Consider the following 21209-nt stretch of genomic DNA (forward strand, 5'->3'; position numbering starts at 1 on the left):
TTTAGTATTTTGGCCTTGATAAAAACCGAATTTCTTCACAAAACACGTATTTTCGCCTAATTTCTGCAGATTCTCGTCTTTTTTCAGCTGTAACACCCTTGGAAATCCAAGCCATCGGAAAAACGTGACCAAAAATGCTGCCTTTTGACAACATATTTTCCCACCCACGCTTTCGCATTATTATTTTTGCTCCTCACCATTCCGGAGTGTCGACCTTCCCCCAGACAACGCACCCAGGGGTAAATTCCCCGTGGGAGTGAGCCCCTTAAGCTGCAGGACGCTTTCACTCTCCTCCCTAAAGGTAAAATTAGCACAGAATTAGCACAGTTTCTCTCCCTATCTGGCTTTTTTCTTGCGAAATGGAAATTACCTAAGGACGGAGAAGACACGTGCCATTTTGCCAATGGCTCTAATCTTGTTGCGGATAACCTCCTTCCGTGCAGCAGCTGAAGCCGCTAGAAAACATTGCAAAAAGATCCGTCAAAATTTCGATACCATTCTAGTCTACACATCGACTGCGTACTTTACTAACAGAAATCATAAGTACATCGTCACACACAACAACAACCACAGAAATTACACACTTATTAATTACGTCAGCCAATCCACTACAAATTCAGGGGTGGGAAAAATACTTTGTCAAAATAGCGTATTTTGAGCTCCTTTATTCCCAGGGTTTGGATTTCCGGGGGTGTCACACCCACAAAAAGACGAAAATCTGCGTGGAGAAGGCAACAGTTTTACGAAAATACAGGTTTTTTGAAGAAATTAACTTTTCATCGCAGTCAAAATACATCATTTTCACGATTTTTTTAAAAGTATTTTGACACCGATAAAAAGTTAATTTCTTCACAAAACCACAATTTTCGTAAAATTGTTGTCTTTTCCACGTAGATTCTCGTCTTTTTCTGGGTGTAACACCCCCGGAAATCCAAAACCTGGGAACAACCGAGTTCAAAATACTTTATTTTGACGCAGTATTTTCCCCACCCCTGCTAAAATTTACTATTTTTTACCACAACAGTTAATTAATCGCTATTCATCATCCATCTACGAATATTTAGTCTTTTTACGCAAATTTCTACACGACACACACTCACAGATACACACGCTCTACCACAAAAAAATTATCCCGAAATTGCCAATTCTCCTGCACGTGTTAATCACTTTCTTTTTTACGTATTATTAAGTTACAAGGATGAATTCAACCCTTGTTATGTAATCGCAGCGCAAAAAATATGAGCATCCACCCACCAAAAACTGTCACGATAAGAAAGAACCCACACCAAATAATAATCGCCTATGACGCCATGAAAATGAGAACTAAACCAAAATAATAGAATAACAATGATAAGAGAATCGAGGTTTTAGTGTAAATCTCATACCTATTTTTTCAACAAATTCATACATACCAAAACATGTGCCAGCATTAGTGAAAAAACGAAGTGAGCATTTTGTTAATTCAAAAAAATACTTTTCATAAAAAAATTTTAAAAAAATTGTGTTATTTTAATTAAATTAAATACTTGCAAATCTACATTCCATAAATAATTGCAAGACTTCAAACCCAATCATACTAAATTTAATTCCAATCCTATTAATAAAATAAATCAGGTTTTTTGCAGAAATACTTCAAAATGCATCTCATCAATTCCAAAACGTGCACAAATAAAATAAAATCGATTATTTTTCTACAATTTCTCTTATTTTGTGTTACTTGCAAAATTAAAAAATATTCTTAACCCATAAATTTGCAAAATAATTACAGAATTAACGATCCAAAATTTAGCAAAGTAACATTCTTACTGAAAACCCACGCTAAATTTTATCTACGAACGGAATAAATCAGATCTTTGGTAGTAAACGAGCCACAAATTATCATGCAAATCAATGTTGTTAGAAATTTTCCCCCAATTTTCGCAAACTTATCATGCAGCCCATATTCGCAATCCCAATTTTCGAAAACTAATCGTGCAGCCCAATTTTTTAGCAACTTTTTCCCCAATTTTTGCAAACCCATCATGCAAATCATTTTATTCCCAAATTTTAGTGTTAGTCAACCTACATTCAGGACTAAAAAGAGGGGAATTATTGAGGAAGGATGAGCAGTCGTGTCGTGCGGGTGGTGTTTGTTTTTTAGCAACTGAACTTACCCAGCTCTTTGGCTTCGCTCAGTCGTCGAATATAGTGCCCTGATCAGACAACAGTACACAAGAAGAATATTTTTCAGAGCAAGAAAATAAGGACCAAATATTAAACAAACAAATTCAAAACGTATTTCAAAAAAAGAAAATCTCAGAAAGAACAAGAGAAAAACCTAAAAAAATTTGGATTATTCAAGTTGAGAAAAAAAATGCACAAAAATCCTCACTCATTCAATCTGCATTTTTTAAAATAAAAGCAGTGACCATGTTAATTACGAGGTTACGTAAGAATAAATACATAAATATGTAAATCAATTCCCTCCCTGCTCAGAATTCAACTTTGACTTGACCACGTCATACAGACCGATAGTGTTGCGAAATAGCTCGAATTATTTGGCAAGATGGTTGCGAAATATGGAAATTTCCACATTTTCATTTCTCACTTCTCGGAAAACTAAGTCATCATTTCCACGACCGCAATTTGATCAAATCCAGGACCAAACCAACCACTTGACAGAGGTTGAAATGAAAATGAAAATGAAACTGAGTGGATTAAGGAATACCGTTTTCTCTCATTAAAAGACCTAATCCTAATCCCCACTAACTCCACTCTCTCCAAATTAAATCTATTAAACTTTCACCTCCAAAATAATCCCTGCCACGAGAAAGTCGTCTCCTTCTCCCCTCCGGAAAACATACATATGCCAATTCAATTCACAGGTGAAAAACGTAAGAAAAACTTGTTGCCTTTAATTCACCGTTGCTTTTCTACAACAAAATTATTTGTCGCCTTTTTTGAGCCAGCAAATTCCTCTCTAATAAACCAGAACCTACTCAATTTATGTGGCGTGATTTTTACACAAAAAAATATTCTTTACACTAAAATCAGTTCAATTCATGTGCCAAAATGCATACAAAAATTGGCAAACTTGCCTCAAATTTGTTAGAATTTACCCCATGATTTTGAGCAGAAAATCATAGCCCAATCAGTTCAATTTCAATTCATACACAAAAATGCAAAAAAAAAATTGGCAAATTTGTCACAACCTACCTCATTTGAATATCATGATTTTGATCAGAAAGTCATATACCAATCATACGTAAAAATGCAAAAAAACTTGACAAACTCCTAAAATCCTCATCTCATAATTTTTCCTGTAAAACCCTACATTTTTCCCTTCTAAATGCATACGTACATAAACAATAATTCTCTCTCTCTCTCAATATTATTCTGCTCCACGCTCCGAATGGCGTGACCCTGTTGAGTGAAAGCAGACCGTGTCTACTGGCCACATACCTAACGATGTATGTACATACACACGTAAGTAAGTAAATCCCTATTTTTTACCCCACTAAAACACACACCACACCCGATCTCTCCTCATCTTGATCCATCCATCCATCCATATTATCCTCATCTCTCTCTCTCTCAAATGCCACCACCCGTGTGGTAACACAATCCAATCCAATCCTCACATATCCATCCATCCATCCATCCATCTACACCAGCAGCAGCAGCACAGATAATGATAGCTCATGCTTTCCCCTCCCTTCTCCTCCACATCCTCCCAGGTACGAATATACGTATGTCCGTCCGTGTCTAATAAGTGACGTCAATCCCAACACAGATCCCATCTTTTTCCCCCAAAAAGAAGAAGAGTTGTAGTCGTCGCAGTTGGAATCAAATGAAGAGAAAGCACCACCACCACCAACGAACCAAGATGAACACATCACCACCACCACCACCAGATCATCATCATCATCGTCAAAGAGAGAGAGAGAAAATAAATATGGACCGTATATCCATCCACATGGAGATAAAAGTCCAACTTTCTCCGCTCACGACCCTCTCTTTTTAACTCGCTATCATCCAGGGGTTCTAACCACTTGCTAGAAATAAGGGCATCAAGAAAGCGGTTTCTTGCAGGGAAATATTTTGACCTGCAAGAAATGCAAGGTGCTAGAAACTACACCCGGCGCTATACGGCGTGTGGCTAGATGGCGCAGATTTCTTGCACTTTCTTCAGTTTCTTGCACTTTCTTCAGTTTCTTTCACCTTATATTTGTTGCGTTTCTGCCTTGCAGTGCAAGAAATAACATAAGAAAGTGTTTTTTTGCAGCTATTTGGACCTGCAAGAAACGCAAGGCGTAAGAAACTATGCCCCGTAGCATATACTTCATACAGCACGTGGTTAGATCACGCACATTTCTTGCGCTTTCTCTCATCCTCAATTTCTTGCCCCCCACACTTCTCGCTTCGTAGTGCAAGAAATGTACCAAACCCCCCAGAAACGAACCCTGTTAACTAACTACCCATCCAGCCCCAAGAATAGAAAGTTTTCCCCTCTCTATCAAATCCATCCATCCAGCCTAAGGTTACATTACTTTCTCTCTCTCTCTGGCCAAAAATTGGGTCACATTCTCAATCTGCCTCCTCGTCAAATTAAAACTATCCGACCGACACAGATCCTCACACAATTTCCACCATCCTCCCCTCCCCACTCCATCAAGTCCCATCACAAAAAGTGCTGCCCAACCTATGCAAAACCAATTTCCGGAAATCTAATTTCCCTCACAGGTTGACTTCAAGTACAGATTTTGCAACAAATTTAATCCAACTCGTTTTTGCAGATGTCCTCTCCTCCTTTCCACACTTCTTTTCCTCCCCATTTTTTATGGATGGCACACAAATTAAGTTAACTTTTTAAGTAATTGAATCTCTCTCTCTGTCTCTCTCTCGCAAGGAAACTTTCTCTCAATTCAGGAATCCCATGCAGCTTTAAAGAAATCGTTAATTTGATGAAAAAGATAAATAAATTGGTGTCTCCTCCTCGTCTCAACCGCTACAAAAGAAAGGAGATTCAATTGATTTGATTGCGGTCTATTTTTTCCAGAAATCACGACGAGTAAAAATAAATTAGAGATGGAATCTTCTCCTTGATACCCAACAGGAGCTCATTTCCGGTCTAATAATTCACTTCAAACGAGCAATCAAATGATACCAATTTCTCAAATTTCTTTACAAAATCAGACTCATTTGTTCCCTTTTTGTAGACAAATTGGTTTCAAAATGTGAGATATAAATTTCTGACAAACATCGGCCAATCTGATAACCTAATCATCCAATTCGTATCAAAATACCGTCTCAATTCGTATCCTGTGATCAAATCTATGTGCAAAAAAATGGCAAGATAAATGCTATCATCATTTTTCTAGACTTGTCCCAAATTGTCCCAATTCTTCACCAAAATGCCAACTATTATACGTTAACAAGTTGACTAAATCTAACCCAAAATCAAATCTTCATGTTTCTAACACGCAAAAAATTGTCTCTCATTTCTAAATCACAAAAAACGTACAGTTCGACTCGCAGAAAAGAACATTGCAAAATTCACTCAGCAAGTAAAATCATAATTTTTCTACAGGTGGAAAAGTCTCCCAATTGCTCACTTTCACTCCTACACAAATTCGCAAAAACGTTCACTTCGACTCGCAAAAAACTCCCCAATTGCAAAATTCTCTCAGAAATAAAATCATAATTTTTCTACATGGGTATAAATTCCCTCAATTTTTTTTACTTTCACCCCTACAAAAAATTCGCAAAAAAACCCGAATTTGCATAATTCACTTAAAAAGTAAAATCATAATTTTTTTACACGTAGAAAATTCTCCCAATTTTCTCCTACAAAAATTCGCAATACTTCCCGAATTGCAAATCCTCTCCCCTCATACCCAAAACTCCCCCCCCCCCACTCCCAACCATAACGGAACCATTTACACCTCTTACTTAATTTACATATGTACTACTCAACTGCACATCTAAACGACAAACACACACACAAACCACACAATTAAATTTTAGACTTAATCACACGACATCAAGACTACGTAAGAATAATAAATAGTCAACACCGACAAGAACAACAACAACCAATCCAACATTACGAGGCGGATGCATTAGGCGGAATGAATGAAATTGACGCGTACCGTCGTCCGCTTCCTCGCCCTCCGTCATCAACTCGTCGTCGGAACAAATGTTCAATACGTTCACCAACATTTCCGTCACTGCAAGAAAAAAACAACATTCTCTTTTACCAAAACTGACCAAAATGAGAACTTTTTGCTAAATGTATGTCTCCATTCGCGCAAATAATTCAGAAACCTTTCTCTCCCACGAAGGGTAGTGACCAGGTGAAGACATCCATGAAATTGGGGAGCCTGAAATTAAAAAAAGAATAATTTCTGGGTCAAATTTCCGCAAATTTGGGGAACAATATACTGAGAAACATGAGCATTAGTGCATCCGGATGCACTAATTTGCAAAAAAAATGGCATGGAGGGGGATCTCTGAGACGGCAATTATTGCGAAATCAGTAGATCAAATGGATTGACATGTCTCCGCAAAATTATTGCAAAGTAGGAACAATATCCATTCAAACATGGATTGGATGATACTAATTTCGCACAAAATTGGCATCCAAGATTTGTGCAAAAATCAGCACAATTTTTTGGACACTCATGTTCCAGTGGTCTTAAGCTCCCTCCTTCTCACCAGTACGGATGCGGGGAACAATTAAATTGGCGAATGTTCATCACGTTGTTCTCATATTTCAATACGGCAGCCTGAATAAAGCACACAAAAATCAGTTAATTAATCATTTAATTAATTAATTTCTCAGATTAATCAAATCCACTTTTTTCTTACCTTGTTATTATACACATCAAGATAGTTCGGTGCAGAAAAGATGGTTATTAACGATGGGAAACCGGTCGTCTGACTTTTCCTGTACATCCGATAGCTGCACACAAAGTAAAAATTCATGAAAATTCATCAAACTTTACCTCATTTTCATAATTTATGCATATTCAACCATAAATAGCTCACCCTGCATCCTGTGCTTCGTGAGCTCTTATAATGGACAGGAGGTTATTGTTTTGTAAAAAATCACAGCAAGCTGCATAGCTAAAAAGAGACACAAAATATTCAAAAATTACACCCAAATTCACCTCGTTTCAACTTATTTTGACATAAAACCAACCAATTTTTCGAAAATACACACATTATAGTTTGAATTTTATTGTATGAAAATATATAAACTTTGTCAATGTTTTGATCCTTTTAGACAAAAAACAAAAACTTGAATTACTTTCGAAATCAAAAACCATTTTTTAACCTGAAGAAATTAAATGTACTTATTCAACCCCACTTGTGATTTATTTACGCATTTTCATTTCAAGGTGTTTCCTAACTCTTTTAGATCACAAATTTCCAACTATTTTTTCAAAATTTCATACTTTACGTTTTCTCCTTCGCGAATAAATATTTTGGCATCTTTTCGACAAAATGTCCACGATTTTTCATACATACCTAAACATCTTATCAATATCTTAATTCTCCCCTACTTTGCATAAGTTTATATGTATTTAAAACTCTCAGAATTTCCATTTTTAACCACATCAAAACCTTCAATTCTTCTCAAACTTTCAACTCTTGCCAGGAAATAAGATGAGATATTTTGGGGAGACAAAATACATAACCATATCTTATCGACCCCTGAATGAATATGAATCCCCTAATCGGATCACTTCCTTCCTTCCTCTCTCTGCTTATGGTTTGCTTGCTTTCTTTGACAGCTCAGCAGCAGCATCAGGGACAGACAGACAAGGAACAAGTTTGTATTGTGTGCGAGAGACTAATAAGTAAGTAAGAGAGAGAGAAAGATAAGGAGATGCCTGCTTCGGATGGTCGCCCAGCCCTGATTTCTTTCCACTTTCTCTCCATATTCTTTAAGGCGGAGGGGATTATCAGTCCCCGCGGAAGCGTGGGGACAGAGGGGGAACAATGTCCCCACGCAGATATTCGATGTCCGCATCAACTGCCGATGTTACATAACCTCTCCCTCCCCTGCCCCACAATTCTAATGGCCCCAAATGTCCCCCCTGGCTTGCGCGGCCCCTGGGGATTATTTTCCTTTATCTCGCTCCCTGCCTGCCTGGTCGTGTCAGATCAGAACGACTTAAAATTAAGAGCTTTCCTCCCTCCTCCTCGTCCTCGCAGCGTCGTCCCGTGGTCGACACACTCTCAACAATTTACTCACATAAGCAAACTCCTACTAATTTACTTCCAAAATTAATTTACAAAGTCTCCTTCTTACCCTGACAAGGAAAATAATTACAATTTCTTAGAAAATTTACCTTTAAGAAACTTCAATCTAGGTAGAAACTTTAAATTTCTTACAAAATCAGCCTAAAAGGACTTGAATTTCTCCGAAAATCTGTTCTAAACACTTTCATTTCTTCGAAATCAAAGTAAAAACTTTGCAAATTAGGCAACAACAACTTTGTGCTTCTGAGAAAATCAGGGTAAAAACCGTTTCTCGGAACTTCTCCGAATTTCAATCCCTTCCTCTCTACCAAAAATTCATCCCCCCTCATTTTTTAGAGTGTCCCCTCCTCCCATAATCCTGCCTGTCCCTATTTCCTCCGCCTTTATGTACACATCACATCTCATCAAGATAAGTGCGTATCAGCCCGAAAACCAAATCACATTAGGAAGAAGAAGAAGAACATCTCTTAGCTCTTGCGACAGTGACACCTCGTCCGCGTCCTCCTCCACTCTTAGGTTGACATTCCCCCAGGGGATGGAAAACCCAAGTGCTTACATGGGTACACCTTGAGCGGCAGAAATCAGGACTGACATGATACTCAAATCATCCCAGACCGGAACCTTTTAAACCTTTCTCAGCTCACAAAACAAACACGACGACGACGACAACTTTCCATCCATGCAGATCGATCTTGTCAGCTCGCTCGCTCCGGCGACAGGAAGGAAGGAAGTATGCATGCACAGAACACTACGTACGCCGCGTCGCCCCAATTTCCATATCCTGTCATAAATACATTTCGCCACTAAACCTAACGTGTATCCATCATCTCCCTGTCACCAGGGGCCGCGGACAGAGAGGGGACAATGTCCCCATCCACGGTTATTCGATGTCCGCATCATCTCCCCATCTTATACAAACCACTTATTTTCCCTTATCCTACAATTTTAATGTTGCCAGATGTTCCCACGGCTTCCGCGGCCACTGATTCCGCGAGTAAAACATACTTTAATGAAGTCGCCGCGGAAGAGGGGGGGACAATGTCCCCACGGTTATTCGATGTCCCCATCATCTCCCCATCTTATATGAACCTCGCCTTCCCCTATTAACGTCCCCAGGTGTCCCAGCTTCCGCGGCCCCTGCTCCCTTCCCACTCTTCTTATCTCGCCGGCACAGCACCCGGACAACCCGGTCATTATCATTATTCTCCAATTTAACTCCCCCCTCCTTCCCCCCACCCCACGAAATTTCATCCTTCCCTTCTTCTCCGTCGCAAAGATAACAACATTGATTTTCCGGATTAGGTTGGATTACACAGTGTCTACGCTGGAGGAGGAAATCTCGTCGAGAGGAGAAAGCGGTGGTCATAGTTTGTGGTCTCTCTCTCCTCCTGCGGTTCTCGTCGACAGGCAGGCAGGCAGGCATCCCTTGCTTCGTGTCCATCGCCCTGTCTTCTGGCTGCCGAGAAAGTGTAAGTGAATTGAATTTAAGTCAGTCCTGAGTGAACTGCCAGCTTCTCGCCTTTCTCATCGGATCCATCTGCGTGGATGTGTGGATGGTCGTGTGTATGTATGCAGAGGGACATGCGCTCGAAACCGAAAAGCAAAGGAGAGATGACAGAATAGAGGAAAACACAGGCCTACTTTCTCCAGACCACCGGGGAGAACAGAGTTAATACGTTATACGAACCAAAACCAGGGACAGGGTGCCGGTTCCCTCGAACCATGCTTTTTGAGCGTTTAACTTGCTATATTTCTTGCACTGGGAAGTAAGAAACGGGAGAAATGCGAGGTGCAAGAAACTGGGAGAAAGTGCAAGAAATATGAGCCATCCAGCCACGCGCCTTATGAACTATATCGTCGGGGAGTAGTTTGTTGCGCCTCGCCATTCTTTCTGGTCAAAATAGCTGCAAGAAACCACTTTCTTGCAACTTGCACAAGAAACATTGCATTTTTTCCTCACATGGCACGTGGGAAATATGGGAAAAAAGTGATTTAAAAATAGAAAAACTTGAAGCTGATAACAGGACAATCAAAACGTGACCAACGAATACCGTAAAATCACACTTTTTCCCAATTCCCCCCCTTTTGAATAGTACTAAAAAGTGAAAAACCCCCAATTTTCCAATTTCCCCCATATCTCGAGCACTGGTAAAACGAAACTGTTAAAAACCACCCTATTTCCTCCTGCATGTTAAACTTGGTCTCTCGCAACCCTGTGGACCACCACCAGCCTTCTCGTCATTATTTCTTGCTCTGATGGATAAGCCAACTTATTATCTCACCACATCCCACAGACAACAAAGGAGGACAACTTGTTCTCATTATTTTTGATCAAAGCACAACCCAACCGTCCTCGTCCTCGTCGTCGTCAACACACGCCTCACTCCCTCAAAAAGTGATCACTCAACTGGGGGACTCACCTATAGAAGTATGAGCACCCACGAACCGTGTTATGAGTAAAATGCTCCGAAGTATTCTTCTCACTGCCGAAATCCTCGAGCGGATCGGACCAGAGGAGGTCGCACATCGGTCCGAAGGCGGGCGGCTCCTTGAACCTGTCCAACCGCCGGATGTCGTCCAACGTATGGATTTCCGGCGACAGGCCGCCATGCACGCACAAAAACTGTTGATTCATCAGCGCTGCGAGAGGCAAACAGTCGAACGCCTCCATACACGCGTCGTACACCTTTTCCGAATACTTTATCTTGCCTGGAAACATGTGAACATATGGGGTAAATTTTCGGAAATTAAGTTTAAATCCAGAATGACTTACATTCCTGTTTGAAGGTGAAGTACTCGGTTAAATGCCTACACTCATGGTTTCCTCGGAGTAAAAATAGCGTCGTGGGGTACGTTAGCTTTAGCGACCATAAATACAATACACACTGAAAAATAAACAGAGGGTAAGGTTAGTTAATATGTAATTCTGATAAGCCCGGTAGATTGATAAGGTATTTATCTGCATACCTCTATACTAAAGTATCCTCTATCGACATAGTCGCCTAGGAATAGGTACTTGGTCGATGCGGGGTCCCTGAAAAATTGAAAAAATACAATAACATATGCATTACGTGTCAACCATACCATCATCACCACCACTCGCGATAACCTAGCGACGAGTGGATAACCGATTGCGTCAAGTACCACCACCACCACGACTAAATATATTTTTGTTTTCGCATTTCATTTTGTCATGCAACTTTTTTTTTAAACAAGTACAATTTGTGTAACTAGAAACAAACAAAATTTTCTACTAATGAAAAATTTACAATAAAAATCTGGATTTTATTACGAAAATCATAATTTCGAAAATGCTGCAAATATAAGAAATTACAAAAATTCTCTTACACAAAATTTTGCTAAATCTGTAACAATTGTGTAACTTGTAAGTTAAAATTAGAAGTCACATGAAAATATTTAATCGTCGTGGTGGTATTAGTGAGGGTGCAGTGTAAATATTCACTTATCCACTCGTCACTATGTTATCACGAGTCGTGATAAGTCCATGTTGACGAATGCATTTATGTTAAGGATAACTTACCCGCCCACATCGAAGAGCTTCATAAGGTCGTAAAACTGCCCGTGAATGTCGCCACATACTGGGAGAAAAAATCAAAAATCAGAGTGGGGTAATTAGAGGGGGATTAGAGTGAGTGGGGGGTAAAGTGGTTACCTGTGACGGGGGCCTCGATGTCGATCATCGTTCTTTCCGAGCGGAGGAGTGTGGAGCCGTCGTGGATCAGTTTGAGGGCGGCAGGTTCCTCCATTCGACCCTCCTGGATAAAGTGCTGCTTCAAACGCTCGTGATTAGGCTTCCCCGTCCGAGAGTCAAACACTTCCGCTAACGTCAACTTGTGCGAGGGGGGCAGGGGCACGCCTGCAAAATTCAGACAAAAGTACGAAAAATTTAGACGAGATGTCAAATTTCATACAAAAAATTCTACCAAATTCATCAAGAAATCGTTCCAGAATTTGAGATTTTTACCATTTTTGTGTGCAAAATTTTCCAAAAATTGGTACAACACTTGTCAATTTTGAGCATTTCTAGTATACAAAATTTGCTCCAAGATTTGCAAATTGTTCCCAATTTCTGTACAAAACTCATCGCCAGATTACTCATCCAAAATTTCAAGTTTTTACGCTTTTTGTACAAAACTTATAAAAAATTGGTCCAAAACGTGTAACTTTATCATTTTTATGTGCACAATACATAATACATTTTATTATTTGAATCTAAATCTTGTAAAATTTCTCCAAGGATTAGCATTTTCACATTTTTAAAAAAATGTATCCCAAAACTGTTAGATATTACTGCCAATAACATATTGTCAGAAATATGATAATTTAATTTTTTCTGCGTAGATCATGTTCTTCTCCCATGACAATTATAATCTCTCCACCACCACGAGTAGTAAAAGCATGACACGGCTTCAATTTCCCATCGGAAGAAGAATCCTCTTATCATAAACTTTTTACTTTCATCTGTCTCTTACACGAAAGATAAGATTAATTCCCGGGAAAGAAATACCCCCACTAAATTCGGTCAAATCCATCATAAAATTTCCCCCCGATTTATACTCGTTAACATTTTTGTGTACCAAATTTATCAAAAAATTGCTGCAAAACTTATCAATTTCGTCTCAAACAAAATATGCCAAAAAAATTCTAAAAAATGCCTAAATTTCTTGAAAACTTTAATCTCTCCTGTAATAAAAAGCATGGCATGGACGACGACTTCAATTTCCCATCGGAAGAAGAATCCTCTTATCGTAAACTTTTTACTTCCACCTGTCTCTTCCACACACGAGGATAAGATTATTATTATAATGCCCGTGAAAGAAATACCCGCACCCGGCTCAGTTCTCTTCTTTTTTTTATTTCTCTCCCATATTTCAAACTACTTTCTCTTCTCGGTTTCATCCCTAAATCCCTAAATCTAAATAGATATATTTTTCATTCTTCTTCATAAATCTATTCTCCCCTCCGTGTAGCTCAGGCTCATCAAACTATACAATCCAGGGTTTAGCTTTTCTCCACGACAGGTGGGATAAAGTGGTTTTTACCGTGGGAAATATGGGAAAAGGAAGCGATTGGTCAGAGCGACTCGATCAAGTTGCAGTAAAAAGTGGTAACATTGTGATAAGTAGAAAGACGCTTTTTCCATTTTTCACGTATTTGAATGGTAACTGTAACCACTTGCAAGAAATAACGGGGAGAAAGTGTTTTTTCAGGTATTTCGACCTGCAAGAAATGCACGGCACAAGAAACGATGCCCCGTCGTTGTGCTTTAGACGGCGCGTGGCTGGAGGGCGCATATTTCTTGCACTTTCTCCCAGTTTCTTGAACCTCCCGTTTCTTGCTTTGCAGTGCACGAAATGTAGCAAAAGCAAACCCGTACGAAGCGAAACACTTGTAAAACAATGGGAAAAACACAATTTTCACATATTTCCACCTACATATTTCATGTGCCTGGTAAAACCACACTTTTTACCACTGGTCAAATCTGGTTCTCACTAATCGAAACCTTGTGCACTAGGGACTCCATATAGGAGCGTTCCTTTCTTCATTTTCCGCTCGAGAGGCAGGTGGTGGTAGGAGAAAGAAGGGAGAAAGAAAAAGTTTTCCAGCCCCACGTTTACTTTCACTTTGGGAATGGGATTAACTAAGCTGGAGAAAGTCCCTGGCTCAGTGTTGCTCGACTCAACAGGTAAAAATCCATACTTCACTTTCTCCCTGCCCTTTCTCCTAACCCACCAACGGACCAAAAACTCTAGTTTTTTCTACCCGAAATATTATTACCATGCAGGCCAAAAAATCTATGAACGTGTTGCTTACACTTTTTTCAGGCCAGCTCAATTTGTAAGTGTTCAAGGAAAAAAAAGTGATAAAGCGCGAGTGACGGGACGGTTTATTAAAGCTGTCTCAACACTACACGCGTCCATTTCAGTTATCATCAACACTTTCACTCACTGTGATGATAAGCGAGATGAGAATGATAAGAGAAAGTAGCAGCAGTAAATATGTAACCGTCATTTGTAATCTCATTATCTACAATTTTAAACATTATATTTTCTAATTTTACTTGAAACGACACTTTTGTGCTAAAATTGTGATTTTCTCGGTACAAATTTTTTTTGAAAATGTATCATAATCTAACAAAAATCTTTACATTTTAAAAAACTGTATCAAAATCTCGATATGACAAACATAAATTTATTTTAAATCAAATTTTCATCAAATAGAAAAAACTCAGCAGATTATCTCAAATACTCTTAAATTATCTCGAATTAATTAATTATTTAACGATTTTTTCAATTTTACCCAAACGACATTTACATTTAACAATTTTGTTTGTACACTTTTTCTCTCTAAAAAACGATGAAATTTCCAAAAATCAATCAATATTATCAAAAATTTTAAAAAATATCTCGAGGCGAAATTTGTAATTGTAATTTGTACCAGATTTCGGGAAATGAATACAAATTTTGGAGATGACCTAAAATTTATCAACTACAATTTACTAATTTTTGAATTTTATTCAAAACGACGTTAACATTCGACAATTCTTGAACCAAAATTATACAGCATTTCTCTCTGAAAAAACGATGAAATTTCCAAAATCTAATTAATCAAATATCAAAAATTTAAAAAAATCTCGAGATAAAATATGTAACTTTAATTTGTATCAAATTTCGGAAAATGAAGAAAAAGTTCGGGGATACCTAAAATTTATCAACTAAAATTTACCATTTCCTAATTTTATTCAAAACGACGTTAACATTGGACATTTTATTCAAAACGACGTTAACATTGGACATTTTATTCAAAACGACGTTAACATTGGACATTTTTGTACCAAAATTATATTATATCATTTCTCTGCAAAAAACTTTATGAACTTATGAAAATCTCCCATAAAAACGGCATCAAAAATCCTCCTCCTTCTCCACCGGAAACCAAAGCAAGCACACACCTGCATATCTTTTGTACACCTTGTTCCTATCTCTCTTAACGAATGGGGTCCTACTACTGGACGCCCCACTTCCGGGGGTGGGAGGACGGACACGCTCCCACCGCCTCCGGTGCTCCTCTTCCTCGTCAGTATCCATCGGAGCCAGGTTGTCATCGTCATCATCCGGCCACGTGGTCCGGCTGTACTCGCCACTCCCTTCAAATCCGTCACCACTCACGGTTTCCCCTTCCGACGACCCCAAGTCCAACTCCACATTGTCCTCTTCCCTTTCTTCCACGGGGGCTGCAGGCACAGGCTCATCCACAACCCCACCAACCTCCTCCTCCCTCCTCTCACTTCCGTCTTCCTCCATCCCGAGTTTTTTCAATTTCGATTAATTCTCTCCAAAATTCATTCGGTTCAAAATTTGCACAAATACGAATACTAATTTCAAATCCGACTTTTTTCTTGTCTCAAATCTCAAAAAATCCGAATCTTGAGAAACTCAAGTCCACTCAAGCAAAATTATTTGCACCAAAAATGTGCATAATCTTCCCTTAATCGACAAGTCCTAAATCACATAATCAATTCCTGTCAAAAATTTGCACAATTTCTAGTTTCCCCTGTCCACTCCACCAAAAATGATCCCGAGTAAAAGTTACACAATTTTCCTTCCTTAAATCCTCCAAAAGCCCACTCTCTCACACCCCATACAATTCACTCCACTCAAAATTCGTGTCTCAAAATTTCCACAATTTCCAAAAGTCCAGTCCAGTCTCCACCACCAGAGAAAAAAAATCAATTTTCTCTCATTTCACCTCACCCGTCACTTTCACATACCTAAACTTTCACTTTTATCCCTCTCCTATAAATCACTGAACCCACTCTTTCCCCCTTTCTCAAAAATCCACTCAAAACTCGTCCTTCCTCCTCCTCCACTACAAAATTCCAATCCAACACTGGAAACAAAACGCAACAAATTGTCCTTCTTCTTCACCACCACCGACCAAACCAAACCACTAAATATACACTTCACCAACTTTAACTAACTAACTAACCGCCCAACTTTTTGCAATTGCCCAATAATTCACGGCCAGCCAGCCAAACAACCAAACCAAGTAACGCAATACTCGATCAATAACAAATAACTAAATTTATTCGCGTCTCACTCGTAAAAAACCAAACCAAGCATCACCACCACCACCACTTCACATATTACAAGTTCCAATTCCCAACTGGAAGTGAGACTCGTATGCATATCGGGATTCAGTTTGGTTTACAATTTTTTCCATCCATCCATCCATAATCACATTCGCATTCGTCGTTCTGTTGAGTCGAAGTCAAACTTTTTTAATAAGAAGACCATGCACACGATACGATACGATACGATACAAAAGTCGCCACGCCAGGCTCACAAAAGTCACCAAAACGAAAGAGACCTGCGTTGCGTCTCTCAATCTCTGAATCTCGTCACTCTCGTCGAGGAATTACATGTAGTAGAAAATATGTAGATATCTCCACTCAATTATTGTCTCCTCGCCTTATCAATCAATCACTCACTCACGGAGGGATGATATCTTACTCAATTTATGTATGTGCTGATCACTGATCGCTTATCTCTTATCCGGACCCTTTGTTCCCTCCAACTGCACCTCGGACGGAATAAATCGCCCCCATTTATCCAGCCAGCCTGGAACTTGGACTCATCACATTTTGCCAATTGAATTCCAGCCCATGCTTTAGTTTAGTGGTGGTGATCATAAATACATACGTACGTACATACAATTCATTCCGCAAGGTCAACCCTTTTAGAGGAGAGGTTTATGTAGTTTGGTAGCACATCAAGTAGTTTCGTCGTTCGATTCGATTGCTGCGAAAACAAGGCTTACTTATGTAGTTTTACGTACTTTTGTGTTAAGTGTGTTAGTGGTTGATGAGTGAGTGGCAATGGTTTGGTAAATAAGCAGATATTTAGTGTTGGTTGGGAGTGGTGGTGGTCTGGTCGAGGTGGAAATGCGACAAGTGGTTCTTGGTTCGTGATGTCGTCCAAGTTTCGCTTAATGTAGTCACTTCCAAGTGTTTGTATTATCATCTCGGTCGGTCGGTAGGATTTATTAGAGGGCTGCTAAATGGTTAAGAATTCGAGGCAAGTGAGGAGTAGCAGTTCTACTACTTAATTCAAGTGATAAGACAACGAGGACTAAATTCTGTGGAAGAGAGAAAACCTGTCTTGTCAACAGTTAAACAAACATTGGGAATAAAGAATCGGGGGTAAAGTGTCTACTTAAAAATTCATGTGAAAAACAATACCCACAAAAATTTTGAATTATATTTTTCCTTCAAAAAACTCCCCACAATTTCGGGACCAAATTTTCCCCCACTTTTCCATCACACACGTGCTCATCTCACCACGTTGTTACCTTGTACATATGTCAATACCCACGAAAATTTCGAATTCTATTTTTCCTTTAAAAATTCCCCATCAAAATTTCCAAAAAACTTATTTCATACATTCATTTCTTCATACATAATAGATTTTTTCCCACATTTCCATCAAGCACGTGCTCATCTGTTACCTTTTCATGTTTTCACAAATTTCCCCTCAAAATTTCAAAATCCTACCAAAAAAACAAACTCTTACATACCTATTCCATCCATCCATTTAATTCTCTTTAATAAAGCAATTTCTCCCTTGAAAAAACTTTGCCCACTTTTTCATCACGCGGATCTAACAAGTTTTATTTTTCCGTTCTAAAGTAGCCGATCCGTGAGTGAGTGAGTGAGTGAGTGAGGTAAGTGAAGTAATGACTACTCAAAATTCATGGCGTGTCTTTTGCCAAGTAACATGTTTTCTTACACGGTCCTCCGCGTCCGCCTAACAAGGAGACGGAGGAAGGGAGAGAGAAAGGTGCGGAGGAGAAAGTGTCACGTCCACGTCTTTCCAAATCCAATCCAATGCCACCCGGGACGCCAGACTGCTACTTACTTACCCACCGACGACCAAACTCACTCACTCCTTGCTTACTTACATATACGAACATATACTCAAACTAAAGCTACTCCCACTTTATTCTAATCTCTCTCTCACTTTCTTCCTTTCTCAAACGAGAGGCAAGCCAAGCCAGGGGAGAAAATGAAGAGGAAATTTTAAGCCTGCCTGCTTTCTCCGGTCGACGTACGTACAGCCTCCTTCCTCTTTTTTACTCAGGTGGTAGGGTGCAAAAATGGGAGAAATTCGTAAGCTATTTTGGGCAACAGATTCCAGGAGAAAAGGGGAGAAATTCAGGCACTTTTGTGACCAAATTCCAACGAAACCGGGAGAAATGAGCTTGTTTTTGGAACGAATTGTGCCCAAAATGAGAGAACTTCAACACTTTTTTAAAACAAATTGTGCAAAAAATGAGAGAAATTCATCTTGAAAACAATTTTTGTAAAAAATTGTAAAAATTCTCTACTTGGAATGAATTTTAGCAAAAACTGGGAAAAAATTCCTTCCTCGATTATTTTATAACCACGTATTTCGTATTCTTAAATCGGGACAAAATTTCATCCGTAATGCTATAAAAATCCATTCTTTTGCGTTTAAAGTGACACACAATTTTAACTCGGTTACTCGGTTTTTGGTCAAAATTTAGCCAAAATGACATCATTCTCCTCCCAACCCTGTCTTTCATTTGTGGCAATAAACGAACTTCCATAAAACGAGACAGCTTAATTTTCCACGGGCGAGAACAACATAACATTTTACATGGCACACAATTTACGAGGAACTGGAACTTGGCTAAACTTTTGGGTTGTAGAATGCCGTGAGGGATGTCACTTTATGTTCCTCACTACTACTACGAAATTACGCAAGAAAATCTCTCCTCCAATCACAATTTGCATAAAATCCTTACCTCTCACTTCAAAAAATTGACTCAAATCCATCAATTTTCACTTAAGTAATATTTCTCGAGTCAAAAAGTGTGCAAAAGATTCAACAAAATAATTTTTGTCACGATATGAAGCCAGCATTTTAAAAAATAAGTGTTTAAAAATTGTTATGCAAAGTTAGATGGATGCTTAATCTTGTTTTTCCAAAAGTTTAAAGCTTTAAAATTTCATTTTTTTAAACCCTTAATTTTTTATCAAGTACAAAAATTCAATCGTACCAAAATTTCCGTATTTTCTACATAAAAATGCCACCAAATTCATCATTTAACACTAAACTAATAACCTTTGTCTCAAAGTTTACATAAAAAAAATAATTGTCACGGTATAACGCCAATATTTTGAAAATTTAATGGTTAAACACGGTTATGCAAAGTTAGATGCATAAAATCTAACTGATTTATTTTTTAAAAATTTTACAGTGGAATTTTCCTACTAGTCTTTTACCAATTACAGAAATTCAAATCCTCGTCCACCATTTCTTTACCCATCCTCCGAAGAAAACCTTTCATAAAATCCCCCCAATCACTCCCCCTCCCCCCAAAAAACAACACCAAACTTTTCTCCTTCTTCTTTTTCTACCTACACAGAAAAAAAGTTGTAACAGCTAATTAGCAAAAAAATACGGGAAACGAACCCTCCCAACAAAAAAAACTTGCTCAACAACAAAATCATCACCATCATTAAAAATTGTATTTCCAAACTAGCCGAAAACAAGTGAAACTTTCCAACTACCAATTTCGCAATAAAAAACTTTAAACTTTCCTCCGTTTCAAGAACCTGTCATAAATATTTAATATTTTACTTTCCCAGAAAAATGTACGCCTTCTTCACTCCACTGAACTTTCTCCCTTTCTCCCAGAATCCAGATCATGCGTATACCCGATTTCAGATATCTACTTCATTCTTCTTATCTCTAAATTAGCCGATAAGACGGCAAACAATTAATAAATATCTAAGCAAGTACTAATTTCGCAATCAACACGTTTCGCAATAAAAAACACTTTAAACTTTCCCCGATTTCTAAAAACTTTTCATATTTTATACTTATTTTCTCTAAATTACGCCTCCATCTCTCCATCGCACATTCTCTCCAAACTAGCCAATAAGAAGGCGAACAATTAAAAAATATTAAAGTCCGAAATTTCGCAGTAAATAAACACATTTCGCAACAAAAACTTTAAACTTTCCAAGATTTCTAAAAACTTTTCATATTTTATACGTACTTTCCCCAAATTACGCCTCCATCGCACATTCTCTCTAAACCAAAGGCAAGCAATTAAAAAATCTTAAAGTTCCAAATTTCGTAATAAAAAACTTTAAACTTTCCATATGTTACATCCTCATTTCCCCAAAATTACGCCTTCCATCTCTCTCCTCATCCAACTTTCTCTCTTCCCCGAATCGAGATCGACTTTCACTCACTCAGCCGATATCCATTTCATTCTCTCCTCCTCGTCATCTCATTATCTCCCCAATAATTCACACCACCATTTCCCTCAAGGACCCACCAACCATCATTTGATTGACACACATAATACGTACGTCCCTTCCTTCCTTCTCGAGTGACACTTTAACAAGGATGACATGACGCGACGTACGACGTACCAAATTAAGAGAATTTCTCACATTTCAAAAGCCGAGTCAAGCCACCAAATCAATTCTGCTTCCTGACTGACACCAAAAAAGAGCAGATTTCCATCATTTCATTTCATGCCATGCCATGCCCCGCAAATTGGCGATTATTTATTTCCCATCCTGCACAGATTACGCAGTGCAAATAATGGATTATTTCCACCAGTGGCCGCGGAACCCGTGGGGACATCTGGGGACATTAACATTGTCGGATATGGGGAGTAAGGGATTAACCTGGCCAGATGATTATCGAATAATGTTAGGGACATTGTCCCTCTGTCCACACCCTTCCGCGGCCCCTGATTTCCAGCCTCGTCGTCACGTAATGCGTAGAGAGGAGTAGAAGTGGACAGTAATAACAAGTATTTAGGGGATTAGGAGGGTCGGCTCGGAGCTCTTTTAATCTGAATTGACACATATTGTCCACATCCGAGGAGTCCAG

The 21209-nt window shown here is 38.8% G+C and overlaps 1 protein-coding gene and 1 long non-coding RNA gene across 8 annotated transcripts in view; one reads left to right on the forward strand and one right to left on the reverse strand.

Annotated features, from left to right (window-relative positions):
* Positions 1 to 21209, reverse strand: part of LOC110856429 (serine/threonine-protein phosphatase 2B catalytic subunit 2) — a 54627-nt gene that overhangs the window by 4325 nt on the left and 29093 nt on the right. The window contains exons 1-14 of one of the 4 annotated variants that reach the window (XM_035856963.1): positions 15224 to 16742; positions 11924 to 12127; positions 11792 to 11849; positions 11218 to 11284; positions 11024 to 11135; positions 10671 to 10959; positions 7030 to 7107; positions 6850 to 6943; positions 6697 to 6767; positions 6307 to 6362; positions 6132 to 6209; positions 2154 to 2192; positions 371 to 455; positions 198 to 295 (exon numbers count right to left, since the gene is read on the reverse strand). In XM_035856963.1, coding sequence (XP_035712856.1) covers positions 198 to 295; positions 371 to 455; positions 2154 to 2192; positions 6132 to 6209; positions 6307 to 6362; positions 6697 to 6767; positions 6850 to 6943; positions 7030 to 7107; positions 10671 to 10959; positions 11024 to 11135; positions 11218 to 11284; positions 11792 to 11849; positions 11924 to 12127; positions 15224 to 15575 — 1681 coding nt within the window. In that variant the 5' untranslated portion in view covers positions 15576 to 16742. Of the gene's footprint in view, positions 1 to 197; positions 296 to 370; positions 456 to 2153; positions 2193 to 6131; positions 6210 to 6306; positions 6363 to 6696; positions 6768 to 6849; positions 6944 to 7029; positions 7108 to 10670; positions 10960 to 11023; positions 11136 to 11217; positions 11285 to 11791; positions 11850 to 11923; positions 12128 to 15223; positions 16743 to 21209 lie in introns of those variants that run through there. The other 3 variants (XM_035856964.1, XM_022104912.2, XM_022104911.2) reach the window with 3 other exon arrangements.
* LOC118437685 lies at positions 16794 to 20147 on the forward strand. Of its 4 annotated transcripts, none has more exons than XR_004836280.1 (3): positions 16795 to 17473; positions 17963 to 17994; positions 18086 to 20147. It is a non-coding gene; the product is annotated as an uncharacterized LOC118437685 (long non-coding RNA). The 4 variants fall into 4 exon arrangements; XR_004836281.1 differs by having other exon boundaries at positions 16879 to 17473; positions 17960 to 17994; XR_004836279.1 differs by having other exon boundaries at positions 16794 to 17473; positions 17963 to 20147.

Source organism: Folsomia candida, unplaced genomic scaffold (assembly GCF_002217175.1).
Source record: "Folsomia candida strain VU population unplaced genomic scaffold, ASM221717v1 Fcan01_Sc015, whole genome shotgun sequence".
In the NCBI taxonomy this organism is placed as follows: domain Eukaryota; kingdom Metazoa; phylum Arthropoda; class Collembola; order Entomobryomorpha; family Isotomidae; genus Folsomia; species Folsomia candida.